At 38.4% G+C, this 20,988-nt stretch overlaps 2 protein-coding genes across 2 annotated transcripts in view; both read left to right on the top strand.

The window, feature by feature from the left end:
* Positions 1 to 131: 131 nt before the first annotated feature.
* ttk (ttk protein kinase) lies at positions 132 to 8,462 on the top strand. The gene is made up of 25 exons (XM_042490085.2): positions 132 to 264; positions 885 to 969; positions 1,072 to 1,294; positions 1,467 to 1,573; positions 1,660 to 1,803; positions 1,952 to 2,069; positions 2,155 to 2,236; positions 2,359 to 2,474; positions 2,789 to 2,867; positions 3,005 to 3,113; positions 3,244 to 3,466; positions 3,697 to 3,803; positions 4,077 to 4,220; positions 4,295 to 4,467; positions 4,635 to 4,780; positions 4,919 to 5,045; positions 5,837 to 5,929; positions 6,042 to 6,199; positions 6,395 to 6,546; positions 6,682 to 6,806; positions 7,241 to 7,315; positions 7,407 to 7,583; positions 7,788 to 7,884; positions 7,994 to 8,079; positions 8,162 to 8,462. Exons 2-25 carry the CDS (start codon positions 885 to 887, stop codon positions 8,228 to 8,230), a joined length of 3,015 nt encoding a protein of 1,004 aa, XP_042346019.2. The 5' UTR covers positions 132 to 264; the 3' UTR covers positions 8,231 to 8,462.
* A 1,590-nt stretch (positions 8,463 to 10,052) lies between these two features.
* Positions 10,053 to 20,988, top strand: part of bckdhb (branched chain keto acid dehydrogenase E1 subunit beta) — a 62,553-nt gene continuing 51,617 nt past the window's right edge. The window contains exons 1-4 of the mRNA XM_042490188.2: positions 10,053 to 10,290; positions 12,363 to 12,440; positions 14,201 to 14,269; positions 19,946 to 20,079. Coding sequence (XP_042346122.1) covers positions 10,095 to 10,290; positions 12,363 to 12,440; positions 14,201 to 14,269; positions 19,946 to 20,079 — 477 coding nt within the window. The 5' untranslated portion in view covers positions 10,053 to 10,094. The remainder of the gene's footprint in view (positions 10,291 to 12,362; positions 12,441 to 14,200; positions 14,270 to 19,945; positions 20,080 to 20,988) is intronic.

The following is a 20,988-nucleotide window of genomic DNA, read 5'->3' as shown; positions in this document are numbered from 1 at the left end:
TTTGTGGAACATTTCCTATCAAGTTATTACGGCTATTTAGGCTACTTTGTGATCAAAAGTTGACTCATACCACATATATACACTAGGTGGCGATATGCACCTCTTAATTAACGGTTACAACCCGCATGAAACTAAAAGAAGAAGAAGAGGAGCTATCCAATCAACACACGACGGGAGCGGAAGAGGCATATTTGAAAACTGGCAGTTAGAGGCGAGCCCTTTTTCCTCTACAAGTGAAACGGGATTCGTGACAACGTAAACACGGTGAGAGTTGTTTCAATTTTTATGTTTTTATGTTTATTAGAGTGCCTTCTTCACGTTATACTTTATCTGCGTGTGCTTGACCTTTAGTGGAACTACGTCGCTCAACTTGTTATTTGTTAACAGCGTTAACATGTTAGCAGGCTAGCTAACTGGGCTAACTCAGATTGTAAACAGAGTTTATTGTAAAGAAAGCATGGTGTCAAATGATCTGTCTTAAATATATGTCAATTGAAGTCTTTCTTATTTCGCACCAATTATACGCAACGTTACAAGGTATGTACAAAAAGTTAGTTTACGTTATAAGGGGCTAAAGTCATTGTTGTCCCTTAATGACCTTAGGATCAGTTTTTGAGTTGCCTTGACGTTACTTGGCTAATCACATCCTTTGTGCTATGTTAAATGTAGCTTATAACATTACCGATTTGGAAAAGTGTCTCGCAGAGATTATTACAATACGTGAAGTCGTGTGTATTGCTAATACACTTTGCCATACCAAATAAGAAATCATCAAATCTTCATATTTTAAAATGTATTTTGTTGTCCTTGGTGTATATTTTTGTTCAAGAGAGCATGCACAACCTTATTTTGGCTAAATTTATGTATCTACTCCTCAATTTCAGATGGAGGAAGAGCATACAGACAGAAAGCAGCAGCTCGCCATGCTTTATAAAAAGATTACTAAAATTAAGGAGTATCTCAATGAAGGTAATGTTAATGCTCCATACCTCTCATTGCAAGATCAGTAAATATTACCATATATTTGTCTATACTGTATAAAGTAATCATGACCCCTTGTACTTGTTACAGATGACACGGATAATATTAACCAGGTTATCGGCTCAAACTCACCGGAATCATGCCTCTCCTATTTGATGAACCTGGAAAAGAAAGGGGACACTCAGTTGGACAGAAATCACCTCACCAGACTTATTGACTTTTATACCAGAGTATTCTCCAATATGCCACTGGGAAAACACTGTCAGAATGAGAGCTATGCCAGGATGTTGGTCAGATTTGCAGAGCTGAATGCGTGAGTATCCTAGGTCATAACTTGTATATTAAATATCTGCATCCTCTCTCTAGTTTTAATTCTGTCTTCATTCGTAGATTGACCAGGCTTGTTAAAATAAATATTTTTGGAATGTTTTGAAAAAAAAACTGAGTGGACAGTTAGTCTGTTTATCCTGTTTTCCTTTTATTAGAATTCAAGATGTCAATGAGGCAGAAGCCAACTTCAACTTAGCAAGATCTCACAGCCAGAACTTTGCATTTGTTCACATTGCACATGCACAGTTTGAACATTCTCAAGGTAGGTTTGTTGCTTGTGTACAGAACAGCACATTCTCACAACACGTTATCTGCAGTATTTTAGTGTTTTCTTTATCATCTTAACAGGCAACACAAAGAGAGCCATTTACATATTGCAGAATGCTATTGGACTGGGTGCCAAACCAAAGGAATTGCTAGAGGCTGCAATGCAAAGCATGCAAACAGGGAAAACACAACTCTCAAGTTCTCAGGATAAGGAAAATGTGCCACGTGAGTCTTCATTCATGTTTTATTTAATGGCATCATAATGGTTAGATTACTTGTTTTGTATACAGCAATTCAGGAAAGTGTTACAGTGCAATCTTATCATCATCTGTCTCTCTGTCTGTTTATTTTGCTGTTCGTGTCTTTCTGCCAGTATTGTCAAACAGTAATGCCGTGCAAGGTTCTGTCAAAAAAGGCTCTGAATTCCAAAAAGTATGCCGAACATCAGACGGGACAGGCGACCTGCAGCTCTCCAGTATTTTTGGTTTAGGGTAAGAATAAAACGTCAACTTTCAACATGTAATAAGGCCTCTGTTTGTTTTCGGGAGTATAACATCTTATGTCTCTGGCCTGCAGGACAGAGCCCCTCGGTGGATCATCAGATGATCAGCTCCCAGGCTGGAGATCTGTATCTCACCGCAAGAAAGCAGTGGGCATGGTGAGAGCTACATTTCATTCTGCTTGTCATTTTAACTTTTTTTTTCTCAGAGATCATATAAAAAATTAATTACCAAAATAGTCTGAAGTTTAGAAGTTGTGCTCTGAACTTTTGTATTTCAGCCAGGGAGAGTTCCCATAGTGCCTTTCTCTATCCCAGAGAAGGATGATGATGATGACCACATTAACGGGAAGCCTTTAAAGAGAAGCGATTCATCAACTCACACATCTATGTCCAGGTAATTCTTTATAACTAAATTTTTTTTCCAAATGTGTTTAATTTGATTATGTTTGCTGCCAAATTAAATGTAATTTAGGAACCAGTAATAGAGAACACAAATGGTTTGCTTATCATTGTTTGAATCAAACAATCTGCCACACATTTTTTAATTCAACATGAAGTAACACCAGTGTAATAAAATAATTTATTAGTGTGTTGCATCGCAGTTTGCTTTGCATGCAAATTCTTGAATATTTTAGTCAAATGTGTATAAAAAATAAAAAATAATGTTGTATGTTTTGTTAATACCTAATTTGCTTAATTTTGTCTCAGGCAAACATCTGGTTCAAACATGAACCCAATATTTGGGCTGTCATCCACAAGAAAAAATGCTGTTGATGGAGATCCTCAAGTGAGTATGAATGAGCTATTTGGTGTCTGAATCATCAGTCAGTGGTTCTCATTTTCAGTGCTTTGTTAAACAAAGATGTTCAGCTTGAGTTAAAAACAGAGGTGTGATATCTGTCTCTTATACTGCTGTGTTCTCAGCCGCCAGCTGTTAGCCCAGAGCATTGTCCGTGGGAGGATCAGGCAGCTGTGGACTCCACCACCTCACTTCTTCACTCACACGACACTAGGGACACCTCCAGAATGGAAGGTACTATATAACCTTGAACACTGGAGGGTCTTGCAGTTTTTTGCATGGGCAGCAAAACTTTTAAAAACAATTTGAACAGTGTGCATTTAGTGTTTTGGCGGTTATGATGACTTTTTTTTTTATCTGGCAGATGTAACGTACAACTTCGAACAGGTCGTCAATACAAATTCCCCTGATTCTTGTTGGACATATCTGATGAACCTGGAGAAAAGGGGCAACCCTCACACAGACATCAACCTTCTCAATAAGCTCAAGGACTGCTATTCTAAAATCTTCTCAAGGCTGCCAATAAGACAATTCAGCAAAAACGCCAGCTATGCCAGAATACTTGTCCGATATGCTGAACTCAAGGGGTGAGTGTGAATGAAATACTATATCTGTATAACAGCCATGGGACTTTATGATGTGTGTATTTGCAGAAAAAAAGACTGCAATTATTTTCACTGTATTATCTATAAATGTGTAATCACATGCATTAAGTTCTCCACATGCAAAAAAGCCCGTTGTTGCTGAACTTTTAACATCACAGTTTTGCCAGGTGTTAACCATATCTCTTTTTTCTTTCTTCTTTTTTGTTTTGTAGAATCGAAGACCCAGATGAAGCCCAGGACCACTTTATAGTTGCAAGATCCAACTGTAAAGGCTTTGCTTTTGTCCACATAGCACATGCCCAGTTTGAGGTTTCTCAAGGTAGAATTTATTTTATATTCCAGAAATCTAAAACAGGGAATAGACCAACACATGCCAAATCCACACATCTACTCAATTAAAAATACACATATAAAGGAGTCCACACAGGATTTCTTTTAGTAACATTCATACAAGGAACTGTTTTTACAGACGTGGTTGTGTCCTTATACTTCTAACACCTCTGACTTTATTGTTTAGACTGCTTGGTTAGACAAGTATTAATTGACAAAATATTGTGGAAATACAATTTTTTCTTCCTCCTTTCCTTTTCAGGTAATGTGATCAAAGCGTCTTCAATTCTGCACAAAGCCCAGGCATTAAATGCCAGGCCAGCAGAGCTCGTGGAGATGGCCATACGTAACCTGAAAGCTGGGGAGAAACAGCTTGTGCCCCCCAGAGAAGAGGAACATCCCACAGGTGGAGATTCACTGAGAAGCATTTTTAAGGTGAAAGCACATGCAGTTTGTAACTGAAATGTTCTTTTTTTGTAGACTTACAAACAGGTGTTTCAGGAATTGCGTCGACGTGTGGGGGAAACCAGGATGTTCAGCTTCCTGCTCGGGTCTCCGTGCAGCGGTCAGTGGAACAGCCGAAACCTGCCAGCAAGGAGCCCTTATCAGAGTGGAAGATACCAACTCTCGTCAACCGGCAGGTTTCTCCAGAGGTCTGATAGCATTCTTTATCGACTACAGTTTTCTGTGCAAATACATTGAGAAAAAAAGTTTCATAAAATACCTCAAAGTTCTTTAAGAATTTTAAATTTGCATTATGACAAATGTGTCGCGTAGGGTATTTTAGCCAGTTATTTACATAATTGTTTTTTCTTCCCAGGATAAACGCGCAACACCTCCTGACCCCAGACCTGTTCCTCGTGTACTTGAGTCACTGCCCACTCCATCCCTCCATCTTCCATCAAGACTGAACCCACAAACAGTCTGTCAGACACCAAACGGCTACAGAAACCCCTCTGCTAACAGGTAACACCTTGACTGGGGCGTGTGCTGCTCTGAAACATCTTCAGTAGACCTTTAAAGGACTTCTTTTGTTTCTTTATGAACTTCTTTGTACAAATTATAAAATGTGCCCATTATGTTTAATCTCTTTCTCCCCCTCAGCTTTATTACTCCTGTTGTAAAGAGAGGCCCTGAAGTGTCTTCCTCTGCAGTGGCAGCACACAGAGCTGGACCCGTTCAGCAGCCACGCACACCACTACACCAGGCGCCAGGTTTCCAAACTCCACAGGTACAGCATCTTCATGTGATGTCATCTGATACACCAAATCCATTTTTCACACTCAGAGGAAATGGCACATGCATCCACACGTTTTTCCATGACGCCAAACACCTGCTGATTATGCACCAGGATTCCCACGGGCATGGAAAACCTAAAAAAGTCTTGGAATTAGTAAAAGTCCTTAAAGTTTGGGAAATTGTTAGTCTTATCCTCCATGGATAACCTTCGATGTAATGTAACATAAAAGCAAGTTTGTTTTCTGTAGCTGATGATGTAATGTAGCTCTAAGTTGCGTCAGTGTGTGATGTGAACTTTTGCTTACCATCATGGAAGTTTCTTAATTTTACCTCTGCATTAGGTCTCTCCCTTCGTGATTGCTGGCTAGATGAAATTATGCTGAAAGAGTTCTAATCTAATATGTTTGAAAAATGCTGGACAAGTGAGGCAAGAAAAAAATATACTATGGGTCCTTGAAAAGCCATGGAAAACCTTTACACTTCGCACTTTACATTGTCAAGCACAGTCAGTGTTGTTTTTTTTTTAACAAAATACTTGGCTGTTGCTGATATTAATGATTCCACCACCATATGAAGTAACTCTGTTACATGATAAGAAGACATCTGGGTCTTCTGCATCCTACAGCATGGATGCATAAAATGACAAAGCAAGATGAAATGCATCATATATCTGGACATATAGAGAGCAACGTGGCTTGTCTCATAATATAAAAAGATAACTTACACATGAAATCATTATAAACTACAGTGATGTGTTATACTTTTGTTTGCATCTCCTTTTAGGCGTCCCTCACTGCATTGTCAAATGATTCCATCACCATTAAGGGCAAGCAGTTCTTCATACTCAAGATGATCGGACGTGGTGGATCCAGCAAGGTAAAACATAAACAGGGAATTCACACATCACATTGTGTGGACAGTATTCATGCACTTTGCTTAGTTGTTTGCAAATGTAATCAACGGCGTGTTGCTTTTTTGTGTGTTTCAGGTCTATCAGGTCCTCGATCACAAAAAACAGCTGTTTGCTGTGAAATACGTCGACCTCGACGAGGCTGATGCTCAGACAGTAGAAAGCTACAAAAATGAGATTGAACATCTGAATCACCTGCAGCAGTACAGTGATCAAATTATCAAGCTATATGACTAGTGAGTACATACAAAAATAAAAACGATCAATGAATTGTACAGGAACCTCGGAACAGTTTTGTCCTTGTTAGGATGAAAAATTTGCTATCTTTCTTTTTGGGAAGTCAGGATTTTGTAGTAATCAAGTCATATTTTTATACAAAAAAAGAAATATAATGGTTCACTTAACCATGATGGTTGTTTATGTATTTGCAGTGAAATAACCAACAGCTACATCTACATGCTGATGGAGTGTGGAAACCTGGATCTGAACACGTGGTTGCGAAACCGCAAAACTGTGAATCCACTGGAGAGGAAGTTCTACTGGAAGAACATGCTGGAGGCCGTCCAAACCATCCACAAACATGGTTCTCTTTCTCCATAGCTCTCACTCTTGCTCCCTCTTTGATTTTCAGTGTTTTTTCACTAAACAGAACTCTAACATGACCTTCATTTTTAACCATTCCATATCTGTATATATGTCGTCATTGTCTTCTATGCAGGAATCATCCACAGTGACTTGAAGCCAGCAAATTTTGTCATTGTGAATGCTTCGCTGAAGCTGATTGACTTTGGCATCGCAAACAGAATCCAACCAGATGTCACGAGCATTATGAAGGACTCACAGGCAAGACTCGTATCATAAGCTCTCAGTTGTTGTGTTAACATGCAGCCGTGGTGATTGTCAGTGATATGCTGAAAAACCAATGATATCAGAGTGTAAATGTGCTTGGGATGCATCCATAACCTGATCATTTACACTAGCTGCAATTGCTCGGTGTGAGTTGTTAACCCTTTGAAATCTGGACATCACTTTTCTCTTGTTTCTTTTTCTTGCCCTTGTTCCAAAGGATTAATATTGAATCCTGTATGTACACAATGTTGAGTGGCGTGGCAACAAAACTTATTTTATGAACAACAACCCACAGATGATAAAAATTTGCGGGAAATTTTGTGAAAAGGGGAAAAAATATTTTATTTTAAACATAATGAAGCTGTATCAGCTGTACACTTCAGGTGTAAAAGGTTTCTACTAATGTAATACATGTTTGTCAAACACAGGTTGGAACCTTAAACTACATGCCCCCTGAAGCCATCAAGGACACTTCATCCCGTTCAGGAAAAGCTCGCTCAAAGGTACTCTTTCCAAGTCAATTAGACAGTATAAGTCATCATTTCAGTTTGCAGCACAGTGGTGACAATATTTTATGTTTCTTTCCCCACATAGATCAGTCCCAAAGGTGATGTGTGGTCCCTTGGGTGTATCCTGTACTGCATGACTTACGGGAAAACACCATTCCAGAGCATCACTAATCAGATTGCCAAGCTGCACGCCATCATCGATCCTTCCCATCAGATTGAATTCCCTGACATCTCCGAGAAGGATTTGCTGGATGTACTGAAGGTGAGAGAGAGGGGCGGGGGGTCAGATCATCATTGTGAACAGTTTAATAAACATACTTGCAACATTTTTACTAAAACTGGTCACATTTTAATGAGGATTAAACATACAGTCCACAGATTAAAACAGAGACTAACTTAAAAGTGTCAAAGTGAAGTAAAATACTAAATAAGCTGTCTTTTTTTTTTTTTTGTCCGGTTGCTTCAGAGTTGTTTGGTGCGAAACCCCAAAGAGCGGATTTCTATTGCAGAGCTGCTGGAGCATCCATACCTGCAGCTGAAGCCACAAGCATCACCTGAACCAGGTGGACACTCATGCACGCACAGGCACACACACACAAAGGTTGTGCACTTGGAGGCCAACTTTGCGGTTCCCCATGTGACACTGACCTGTGCTCTATTCACCTATTTCAGAGCGTCCATCTAACAGTGATCTACAGAAGATCCTCACAGACCTCGCAGCCCTCCAGTCTCCAAACAGCATCATCCGAGCTGCTAATGTAAGACTCATTTGGAAGACTTTTAGACATTGTCTCATTCCATTAGTTTCTTAACACTTCCTCTGCCTTCTTCATTTCACAGAATCTGGCCAAAATGTGCAGCAGTGGCAGAAAGTTGGATGTTGCAGAGTGTGCAAAGTCGTCAACCTAACCGTCCTGGAAAATATGATGTCAAGAGTTCTTTTTCTTTTCTTTCTTTTTTTGATCTCTTTTTAGCCACTAAATTACAATAACAGTATTTTCTTTGGAATGTAGATCTAACAAATATATATTTGTATGTTTGTGGGCTGTAAACAAAATCATTATATTGCTTCATTTTTGCGCTTGTCATCTGATAATAAATGTAAGCGTACAATATAGTCAAATAAACATACTATATCCTTTGGAGTTGTTGGTTCCTTTCTTCCAGATGAAGTCACAAGGTTTTATTTGAACACATTACTACAGGAACTAAATGAAAATATCAAAAACACTGAGATAAATATGATGAAGTTATTTTTCCCTGCTTATTTTCAATTGCCTGTAATTAAGTGCATGTGTGATCATGACAATTATGCACAAGGGAGACAGTATTCATTTTTATAGCATGCTGGAATTCTTTCCTTGTGATCAATGCAATGATGCTTATACTAGAAGATGGCTGCTTATAGAAATATGAGTTCAATCATTTTGATGGTGATTATTAAGAACTGATAAGCCACTCAAATATTCTCAAAGAGCTTCTTAATGGCTTCTTTTTTTAATTTAGGAAAGAAGTTATGGATCTTTTTGATGTTTTCACATTTCACAACTAATGAAAAAAGACCAACTTTTATTTAGAAGTGTAAATGCTTCTGTTTACACCCCCCTTCTCAAAAAAAGCCTTATTTTACAAAAAAAAGGAAGAATTTACAAGCTGTATATGTTATCAAAAGTGATTCTGTGCACAATGTAGATATACATTTAATGGTGGGCCACTTGAATGCATTCTAAAATAAATAATAAAAAACTGCAACATATGGTGATAAAAGATAAATGAAATGATCAACATCTGTGGCACTTTTCTCATTTTCTTGGACATTTTCTAATTTGTGTGCCTTCAGTCAATTTGTGCTGCTCCTATTATTGTTGTATTTGTTCTCGTCTTTTGACGTATTTTTCGATTTGAAATGTGTTACTCACTGTGAAAATGCATGTTTTGTAATGTGTGATATTTGTATGTATATCTTATTTTTTCCCATGAGATATATCAGTCTGAGAAATTATTGAGGAACCTCGAGTCGTTCTTCGTCTTTTTTGACCAGTCCGAGTACCAGTACCGTAACAGCGCAAGTAGAGGCGCATCAGAATCCAAACGGCGGCTGGATTGACTGGATTTTTATGATCCCAGGACTTTATTATCACCGTTTCAAATATAAAAAGCGTCATGGTGCAAGGTTGAGCTTATGTAGACAACATAAATCCAATATTCTTGTGAAACCGCTGTTTATAAATGCCACGAACCACTTCTGGCGCATCCAAAATCACTACCACGCACACCGCCCTCCTTTTGGACCAATCACAACCTTTACGTGGGAAGAAGAGAGAAGATGTGTCACTCCGCCACTATTTCTGACTACCACAAAGAGTCGACGTTCCTTTCCTTCCTCAACATGCCTCTATTTAACGTTTTGGTGCTCTTTCTGTAGAATAAAAAGATGTCCCACCACATTCAAAGCTAAATGGATATCTTCTGTAATTGCTCATAAAACTTTAACACAAATACATGGTCCGAATACGCTGTTCGTAACTCCATTGGACAGTATCACAAGTTATCACAATTACTTTTTTTAAAAAAACTTGACGAGGTGCTAAAATTAATTTATAATAACAGAAAAACCCAGTATTGTGTGTCAGTTTTAAGAAAGACTGGTGAAAGTGGCGTTATTTCGGCCAAATATGCAGTTCCTTCCGTTGAGTGGCGATGTTCTTTGTTTAATAGACGGTCTTTGCACATTGATTCATTTTGCCCTTCCTGTTCAGTCATAACAACAGTCATGGCGGCTGCTGCACGGTTCTTCGTCCGAGGTGCACACTCGAAACTTTCTATCTCAGGTGTTGGCACCGGGGCTCAGAGCTCTTTCGGGGCCACTCTGCTGAAATTGTCGCCGAGCTCCAGCTCCCGGACAAAATCACAAAGAAGACATGCAGCGCACTTTAGCTTCCAGCCTGACCCCGTCCCAACACAATATGGTGAGTGGCTGGATAACCGGCTAACGTTAGCTACATTAACAGGACATCACTTATGTGGCAGTGGGAGTTTGAACAGTTTAGCTGTTTGAATGAAAAGTTATTTAACAGCACTGTGAACAAGTTAGCAAGACTGGGTAGTCATTTTATCAGGTACAGCTTTGCACCTGTACGTTTAAAGGTCCCCTCTAGACATTTTTTTGTGACGCATAAAAAAATACTGTGACGCGAGTAATAACTCGCGTCTTGTGTGTGTGTGTGTGTGTGTGTGTGTGTGTGTGTGTGTGTGTCCACGCAGTTTTTATGGTAGCCATCCTTCTCAGTTATTATTATGACAAACAGTGGTGGAGGAAGTATTCAGTTCCTTTACTTAAGTAAAAGTACTTATACCGCACTGTGAAAAAACTATGTTAAAAGTGAAAGTCCTGCATTAAAAGTGTTTCTTAATTAAAACTACATAAATATAATTAAGAAAACGTACTTAAAGTAAAATAGTCAATATAGAAAAATCTAGAAAAAAACCCACCCAAAATTCAAAACTATTAAAAAAGAAAAGATAAAGTAGAATGTTTACACACTTAAATGATGTACATGTAAATGTTAAATAAAACAATAGCCAAAGTACCCAAATTAGAAAACCCAAAAGAAAGTAAGAAAGACTCAATGATTAAACAAATGAAAAAGAAAATGATTTAAATGTTGACTAAAGTAATTGCCAAATACCCAATTAAAAAATCATAAAAAAAACACTATTTAAAAAAAAAGAGGGAGAGAAAAAACTAGAATAAAAAATGGTTGCCAATTAATTTCCTTTCGATCAGCTAACTGATTAATCATCTAATCATGTCAGCTCACACAATTGCATGTTTTGATTTATAACTAGGCATTATATTTAATATAAAGTTCTTATGTTTTTCATGCAAAAATCTAAATTTGTAAAGTAACTAGTTACTAAAGCCTTTGGATTTCCCTCTGAAATTTAATGGAATAAAAGTATAAACTGGGATGAAAAGAAGAGTTGAGAAAAGTACATGTACCTGCAATTTGTACTTAAGTACAGTTCTTATGTACATGTACTTAGTTACATCCCACCACTCAGAGAAAAAAAACAAACAAACAAAAAAAAACAACAACTAAATTTATGAATGGGCAAAATATTGTTTATCTAAAAACGTTAACTGTTAGACACAAGATGTCTCCTACTTCACTGAAAAAAACAGTTCTTAATAATTTTGCATGGCAGTTTTAAGTTTTTCCTTCACATTACTGCATGTTGCTCATTAGGCCACAAATGGTTTGCAAGCAAGTTGTAATGTCACAAAACTCATGTTATTGTCCAGGTGTTAAAATTATATTCAAGGTGAGAACAGCAAAACTTTCACCCTTCACCACATGAATGCGGAAACATTTTTCTTTGGCCAAACTCTACACAATCGATATTAAGCACAGTGACGCTCTAAGTCATGTCACAATAAGCATAACACATGTTATGTATGTTATCTGCTGCCTTTTATATGGTGTAATGTTGGTCAACTACTGCTAATGCCAAACTCCACTTTTAACATCAGTGCTTCCTCTGCTGTTAAGCTGGACTACCGCACATGTTCAATTTCAGCACCTGAATCGATGATCAGGCTACAGGAGACATTGTCAAACAAGTTTATCAACAAAGTTTTAACAGACACAAGTCTAAAGAGAGTGGTGTGTATGTGATGTGTCATAGTCTAGTACCGTGCCCAACAATGCTTGATTTTATCAGTTATCCTACAGTTCATATGACCAGGATGTTGGCACTCAAACAGTTGCAAACATTTTTTTCTGGATCCAGAAAAACAACCCAGCACTGAGACACCACAAGTATTAGTTGTTCCTTCTCTCTAACATTGAAGTGTGTATCTTTTTGATTGAAGGCTGTGAGTCTGTGCCAAGTTTTCTCTAAATGTGGCTTCTTTTCTGCATAGCTGGTATTATCACTTATCAGATGTGTTCAACAAATTCACAATAATGAATGAATGTTGCTTGTGTCAAGTCCATTTCAAAGATTTTTACTCTTTCTTTGTCTTAAAACCTTTTAGGTCCCACCCAGAAGATGAACTTGTTTCAGTCAGTTACAAGTGCCTTGGACAACACTCTTGCCAGTGATCCTACTGCAGGTAGGATGCAAAAACAGGAAAGGGAATTTTATAACTATCAGATGAAAATCTGAAAAATTGACCTCATTTATCATCATGCAGTCTCTGAAAGACAGCACTAAATTAAAGGTCTAGTATGTATGATTTAATGATGTCTCACAGAGAGGTGTGGCTGATGTGAAAATGTGAGTGGCCCTATCCAGAGCCAGAGTTCAGTTTGTCTCTTCAGGGCTACTGTAGAACAACATGGCGGACTCTGTATGCACATAAAAGCATCTCATTCTAAAGTAACGAAAACACAGTGATTCATAGTTTCAGGTAATTGTAAACTTACGAAAATATAGTTTATATTTACTATTACATTCTGTTTCTGCCAATATATCCTAAACACTGGTCCTTTAAATCACTTTCATAGTTTTGGAAGAGGAGATGTGAGTCATAAACAATGTTTGACTGAGACAAGATGCTTAACTCTTGAAGTATTTACAGGTTAAATAAATCAAACAAAACATGCACATTAGATTTTTCTTGCTAAAAGATTGTGTGTCACAACTGGATGACTTTGTGTCTGGGATCATCATGTTGTAGAAATGGAAATCCTGTGTAAGTTACACGTGCTGTTTTACTGCATTTCAAAAGATTTTTAAGACCTCTAAAAGAAAGTGAACTTATCATACATTTACTATAATGGAATTTAATGTAGCCAGTTGTGGGATCCTTGTATTTCAGTTTTTGTAAAATAGTTGCATCCGATTAATGAGTCCTTGATGTCACCCAAAAATATTTGTTATTAGTTGCTCATAAAGGGTAGAAAGGTTCCTCAATTGTGTCTCTGAGCCAAAGGGTTTTAAGCACCGGTCGCAGAGCTGTACACGGGACCACTAGTGTGCTAAAAATAACCATTTCAGGTTGTGAAATTTGGACCTTACAAGGTTCTCACGGTCATGAAATTCCTGGGATCATGAAATTATAAAAACTGTCATACAGGCCTGAAAATGGTTTGGAATTAACAGAATGTCTTGGAAAGGTTTTGAAGACACATTGTTTAGGCTATTGTTCAAAAGATTTCCATTTGAAAAAAAATTTTTAAATCGAGTGCTGTGCCATGTGACGGTAAAAACGCCTCTTGTCACCAGTGCCTCGCCTCTTTGGGGTCATTGATCCACATGGACGGGGGAGGGGACTGTAGGGAAATAACGGTAATCAGCCATAACCTATTAAGATATCTTTCAGGTTAAAGCAGGGTTGCAAAACATTTATAGGACAAATATAAAACAATTGTTTGTTTGTTTTTTTAAAAAGAAGTAAATGCAAATGAACTAATCAAAATTCAAATCCAAACACATGTCAAATTGCATTGATGTCTACATGATCTTTGGTTTCCTGTCACCCCTAAAACGGGCTTGACCATGAAGTTTTGTGAAGTACCTGTATGTGGCAGTCTGATCTTTGGTTTATGTCATTAGATGGCAGCAGGAATGCAGGAACAAGCGAGTTAAATAAGCAAGCGCAAGGACTTTTTTAAAATTCAAAAATGTCTAGGAAATGTGAGTTTAAATCATGCATGACTGTCACCATAAAGGCCTATCCATTTCAAACTACTTAAATAAAGTCATGGAAATGGGGTAAAATGTTATGGGAAAAAGTTAAAAATTTGGAAAAATCTATGGGAACCCTGACTGTAATAGTCTTGCTTATTTTGTTCTCACATACTAAAGCAGCACAGAATTTTGAGAAATTGTGCCATTTTATCACTGATTGTACTGTGTTTTTATCCGCAGTCATCTTTGGGGAAGATGTCGCCTTTGGTGGAGTATTCCGATGCACAGTTGGTCTGAGAGACAAATATGGTAAGATGTTTCATTCCCATTCAATTCTCCCCATTCACAAGTTGAGTATGCTATAAAAAAAAAAAAAACTTCCACCTGCTTTACATGATTTTGCCACTAGGTGGTGGCAGAGGACTATTAACGTTCCTCTCTTGCAAGGTCATATTACTGTTCACTGTTCACCTCAAGGACCAGAAGGATCTGTTTGCACTTATTCGTCCTTTGTGGCAGGGTAGCCTTACAAACTTGATACAGTAAGCTGATATAGCATGTCAACGCTCACTGCTGTGAGTTTGTTTTGCACTCTAGTTTTTATTCTGGTGCTCAATTGTTGCTTCAATCTGAAATGGTACATTCAAAATTCATCAGGTTGAAAGTGTAGCTCCAGTAACATGAGGCTGGCAGACTTTTTGACATGTCAGAGCAGGAAAAAGCATGTTTAATTAATCATGTAATGTAATGTAATGTAATCAGGTTTTTCCATATCAGGGTCCTGTTGTGCTTGTGGACAAACAAGCATGTCTTGCTGGGATCCTGAAATGATGTATATGTTTACTTTTTACTTGTGCAAATACTTGTGCAATTTGTCAAAGATGTTGTTAAAAATAGTATTTCAGGCTCACTAAATTATTTTGCATTTCCTTTTTAGATGTTACTTTAATATGCCTCAAATGTGTATATCATTGTCGGTTTTAAATTGGTTCATTCTTTACAGTAGGTAGCAGCCATGGCAGAAATTATGTTATTATAGTTATATGAGAATTAGCACATGTCAGCTGACACTTAGCCAGAAATTGCAGTAAATAAAGATATGTTTGAGGTAATTTCACTGATAGCTTTTATGCCCTCAGTTTACATTTTGACTTATCATAGTAGGAAGAGCACAGGTGTTAATAATAACATGAAGGGGCGGTGTCTGCCAAAGCTTTTTTCCATCTGAAAACGCCAGGTGCTCATCTGAAAACGCCCAGCTAGGAGCGCTTGAGAACACTTTAGTGGCGCAGTGTTTTTTCAGCTGAGGCACTGTGGTTGCATCTGGTTGCTATGATACAGAATATCCACGGAAGTACTTAATGTGGACGTTGCTCTTGATGAAGGAAAGGCAGAAGCATGTAAGGAGAGAGGTTGGACCCATTGGTCGAAGTGGGTTTGTGGGAATTTATGGGCGAGAAAACATATAGTTTATAATAACATACTTCACTTCAGCAGATGGTGATTGCTGAAGAATGTGGTGGTTGGTCTTTCTGCTATCTGTGATAAGTGCAGCGTTTTACGTAAAGTTCTAAAGTTTTTAGCTCCCAGCAAACAGAAGAAAAACCTAAACAAAACACCAGCCTCCCAGTAAGCCATGACAGTGTGACAATGTGCCAGCAAGCACAATACTAGAACCTTGAAACTGAAGAAGGGAAATGGAATTCAGCTTTCAGTCATTTTATTATTTACACCTGTGCTTTTGCCACTGTAATATGTCGCAGTGTCCTCTGTGATAAAGGCTTTTTTGAGTGTAGCTGCTACTGCCACTTGCTTAAAGTTTGAACCCAGAGAGTGCTGCATCTGCAGGTCATTACATTAGTAATGTATGTTTCCTCCTGTTATTAATCACTGAGGATTTACCCTTCAAAAGAAACTGGCAGTTCCAGTTTGGTTTTGCATTTGACAGTCAGACAATAAACATAAATCTCTATGGGGACAGAAATTACCAAAGAAATGGCAAATAGCATTAAGCTGTTTTCTATCAACGGTGAGGGGGGTGCCCAGATTGATGCTGAGAAGAAGAAAAGATAGTGATTGTAACCAGTTTCACCTGGTTTAATACAAAAATGTTCAGCTTGTTGATATGAATCGTTTTTATGCTGGCGATTGTCGTGGCTGAAGGCCTTATGTTTTCGGGTTGTGGACCCATCTGTCCATCTGTCCCATTCTCGTGTATCTCAAGAATGCCTTGTAGGATGTACTTCAAATTTGGTATTAATGTCCACACTGACTCAAAGATCTTTTGATTAATTTTGGTGGTCAAAGGTAAAAGTCAATATGACCTCGTCTGTCTCATTCTTGTGAATGTGATTTATTAACAATAGCTCGAAGGATTTTTTTCAAATTTGGCACAAACACATCCCAAGCCAGCCAGGGTGGAAAAGGGAGGGAATGGTTAGACAAAAGGTTAGCTTTCCTTCTGGAGTTTCAATACCTGCAAAATTTGTAAAACTTATGGACATACAGGTGAGATGCAGCTATGTATAAGTGATTTATTTTTATACTCAGCACAGAAACTAAAAAAAATGTTTTAAAACTAATAAAATGGCACAAATGTTCAGTTGGACTCAAAAATGAACTAATAAGATTTTGGGGGTTTAAGGTCACAGGTCACTGTGACCTCACATCCTTCTCATTCCTGTTAACGGGAATTTCTTCAAATTTGGCACAATTGTCCACTTAGACTCAGCGATGAACCGATTAGAATTTGGTTGTCAAATGGCAACTTAAGTGTTTTGCGAAGGCATACAATTGCATGGCGGTAATTCTAATTTTATTCAGTAAATCTGTGAACAACAAATTTGCAAGCTTTCGGTTTCCCCCCTCTAAAAAGCATCAAGCAAACCAGTGTCTTTAGCTAAATTCAGACCAAAACTGGTGCAGAAGCTGTTAGGGATACTCGATATTGGATCTTTTTGCTGTTATCCGATATGACGTTATTTAACAACTTATTTGGCCAAAAACCAGTATCAGTATATCCACTTTTTTCCCTACCTAATTTTGGTGATCATCAAGTCTACTCCGTAGTGGAATTAACATCATAATATGCATGCTCTTATTGTGATGGCCCACCAGCAGATGTAGACATAAAATTCAAAGCTTTTCAATGCATTTAATATTTATTTTTAAAAATTCAGTGTGTTGGCCGATTCCGATATTTCACTTTAAAGCCAATGTCTGCCGATACCGTTGTGCCAATATTATTGCGCATCCCTAGAGGCTGTGCAGGGACAGTTTATTAATTTTCTTCTTTTTGTGGTATAGAATTAATAATAATAATAACGATGATGATAATAATAATAATATGCCACTTGCCTTTTCTTGTTTTGAGCTGATTTTCATCATTTTGTGGGTTTTATTTTCAAAAGCGAAGGACTGTCGAATCCACCCACAGTGGCTGCCTTTTTGTTTTCATTGACGTCAGAAGTGTTGACCTTTTGGAGAGGGATCATTATTTTCCATCACATCCTTGTGTACAGTGATGAGCGCAAAGCTGTTTTTATCCCTCTCACTACTGAAAGAGATGGTGCGCACCTCTGCCACCCACAGCCATTATATAGAACAGAGGTTAATGCAGGGTGGACACTGTATGAATGGCTTTTTACGAGGCGGATGTATTTACCTCAGTGAAGCAGCTCTTCCACCGCTGGTTACCTCTGAGGGCCGTTTCCCTGAAAACAACAGCACACATTGACCCTATGCTCCGACCAGCTCTCTCTCTCTCTGAGGCGTGTTGCCTTTTTCTCTGAAAGCAGCATCGGTGCCAGACAGTAAAGACCATAAAAGTTAGCCAAACATGCTGTCTATTTAAATTCGCATTCTAGACCCGTGTGAACTACTCAGACACAAAACGTCAATGCAGCGACGCATTTGATGGTCAAACATCATGTTATTGTCCCATATCTCGCTTGTATTTTTTTTTTCAATATTGATTGGCTACTACTCATTGCTTCGATGACATGCAGAAACACACACACACACACACACGTTACATACAGTCACTTTTACATGAAGCAGCATTTTTGCGGTTGACTTCAGTCTGAGTGGCAAAGCACCAAAAGTTTGATCACTTAATTGTTCATTCCTCGAAGGCTTTGTGGTGCTGTGGTTCCTAATTGAACTTTGCGAAGGAGCAGGGCACGTAAGGGCAGAGTTTCACTGCTGAGAAGCGCACACCTCCCAACTAAACACAAAAAGACTGGATTGGCAAATACACAAAGAAGAGAGCAAAAATAACACACTCGTCCCAAATTTAGAGTCACACTCTTGCGGCTCTTTTTCAGATTATAGGGTGGAGAATGGAATTTTTTTATTTTTTTTTTTTCCACTCCCTGGATGTTGTGTGTATGTGCAACACAAGCTTGGTTAACTACAGCTGAGGAGGAGTCATCAGCTTGTCACTTCATTTATTTTAGGACTGCATGGCATTTTAAGAGAGAGTGTTCTCTGCACTCTCATCAGTCAAGTGTTGGCGTGGGCTTTGCTCTGTTATCAGAAGAACCCTGCTATTCATTAGACACCCTCTGCAATTGTGGTCAGTGGTCCCAAATAAATAATAGAACACAATGGGCTGTTCAGTGATTCCAGCTTGGAAAGCGGCTACGTCACCTAAAACCTTAAACCTCTGTGTGAACTTTTAACTGTGAGAATGTGGATACAACAGTTCTCCCACCCAGTAGCCATAGGTTGCCTCCCAACAGTAGTAGTAGTTCTTCAGCCCCTTTAACACATGCAGTCGGCCCCCTCTTGGGGTCACGTGTGAACTGGAGCAAGAATTGATATTTAGGGAAATCTCTACCACTAATTTCCCACCTCAAGTTCCAGTAACATTTCAAGGAAAATGCTGGTATGGCTGTAGTGAGATTAAAAGCACTAAAATTGCAGGGGCAAGAAAATTAAGGTTTACCTCCATCTGACGAAGGACGCTTTCATGTGGAGCAAGCAAACCAGTTGCAAGGCTCACCTCATGATTTATGAATCGGCGTGTTTCTAATCACTTGTCCAGAAAAGTAGTGTTTCTAATCACTTGTGCAGAAAAGTTGTTGAATGTTATACATAACAATAAGATTGGCACCAGACAAAAACAGCTCCTCACCCGCCTTGTTCCTGAATAAAATTGAAAGACGTTTTCTGTTGCATACACGTACATGTGGCCTTGCTCCAAGGACATTATAAAGAGGAGAGGTCACAGTGTCATCTCATGTCATATCAATGGGTTAAAAACACACATATACAGCTTGCAACTTGCACTTGTTGAATGGCTCAATAGCTGGCCCACTGTGATAGAACATGGGGATGAGGTATTTGTTTCACCGAAGTGTCTGCAGTTGGCTTTGGGCACAATCTTTTTGTATGAAAAACAAAGATATGGGTGAGAATTACAATATTTATTTTTTTATATATTTCTTTAACTACTGGGAAAGTCTGTAAAAAATACCTTAAATAAATGCTTTCTATTTGAAAACATTTTAATGTATATCGGCACCATCCATTTGAGCTTACTCAAAAGTTTTTTCAGGTAGAGTGCACCCATGGAGACGAAAAGAAAAGACTTGAAGAGCACCTGAGCAGACACCATCCTTTATTTCTAGCATCATGTGTTGTAACGCTCTAACTTTGCAGCTCGAGTTCATTGCGCATGTGTTATAGCCCATTGCGCCCATGGGGTCGAAGGGAGGGTCCCAGCGTTCACTTCACCAATAGCCTTGCCTTGCTGCATCTTCTTTTTTCTTTTGTTAAGTTTTATGGCAGTTGATATTCATAAGTGTCGCATTAACACCATCTGCTGAACTGTCCCTTGTCCCATCTATGGCATTACCATGGCATGTGTGATGTAGTGCATGTGTGAATCTAAAAAAAAAATCACTGAATGTGCCTAATTTACTGGAAACTTTGTGTAAAATAGGCTTAGTCTTTTTTCTTCTCCTCTCTGTTTTCCTTCAGGTAAGGACAGAGTCTTCAACACTCCCCTGTGTGAGCAGGGGATTGTGGGATTCGGTATTGGTGTAGCTGTTGCTGGTGCCACAGCCATTGCTGAGATCCAGTTTGCTGACTACATCTATCCTGCTTTTGATCAGGTAAGCAGGGCTGCAGCTGATTACTCTCAATGTTTAATTTGCTGATTTTTGTCCAGAAAATGTCAGAAAACTGTAAAAAAAAAAAAAAAAAGTGTCAGTTAAAATCTTAAAATCTTTAAATGTCATGTTTTGTCAGATCAGCAGTTCAGAATCCAGATATAGTCATTTTACTCTCACTAATAGAACAGAAAATTATTCAAATTCAATTCTCTTGAAGCTGGAAGCTGTGGTCCAGCAGGAACCTCTCTCTTAGCACTGGATCACATTTGCTGGCTCTTTGTAGGTGTTTTGTTAAAGGGATGGGTTAGAATGAGGGAAAGTACGCTGACGTAACTCCTCAAACCTGCCTTTTGCATCAAAAATCCATCTTCTCATTGTCAGGAAACCCAGGACACATATCACTCAGTTATTGGTGGAATTAGCACACTCCTTCCAGTGATAGCTGTTTTTCTGATATCTCTGATAGCCTAACAAAAAAAATAATATAAATGAGCTCCTAATAACCTCAGATTATACCTTAAAATCATCACATTTAATCCCTTTCCTCTGTATCAAAGAAAGAGGCTCAAATTAATCCCTTGGCTATCTCACTGACTCCATGGCAACAGTGTACATCCTGTCTGCATCACCCAAAGCACAATGAGAACTGTATTGGCAAAAATCAAGATATTAATCACAAATGAAAGTAGGAGAGGAAAAGCAGCATGAGTGGGGAAAAACACTCTAAATACATGTATTTCAACACCATAGTATATCTTATCTCCCTGGTTTATAGATGCAGCACAACTCACATGCTAAATGGTTCCATATCTGAGTGGACTAACTATTCCTTGAAATAACAGTGTACAGCTGAGTGACTACACCACAGGCTGGAATAAAAGTAGCTTTTAAAGGTTAAAAGAAACTGCT

This window comes from Plectropomus leopardus, chromosome 11 (assembly GCF_026936395.1).
Source record: "Plectropomus leopardus strain MGB_pleo_1.0 chromosome 11, ASM2693639v1, whole genome shotgun sequence".
NCBI lineage: Eukaryota > Metazoa > Chordata > Actinopteri > Perciformes > Serranidae > Plectropomus > Plectropomus leopardus.
This window is presented reverse-complemented; position numbering and strand designations above follow the sequence as displayed.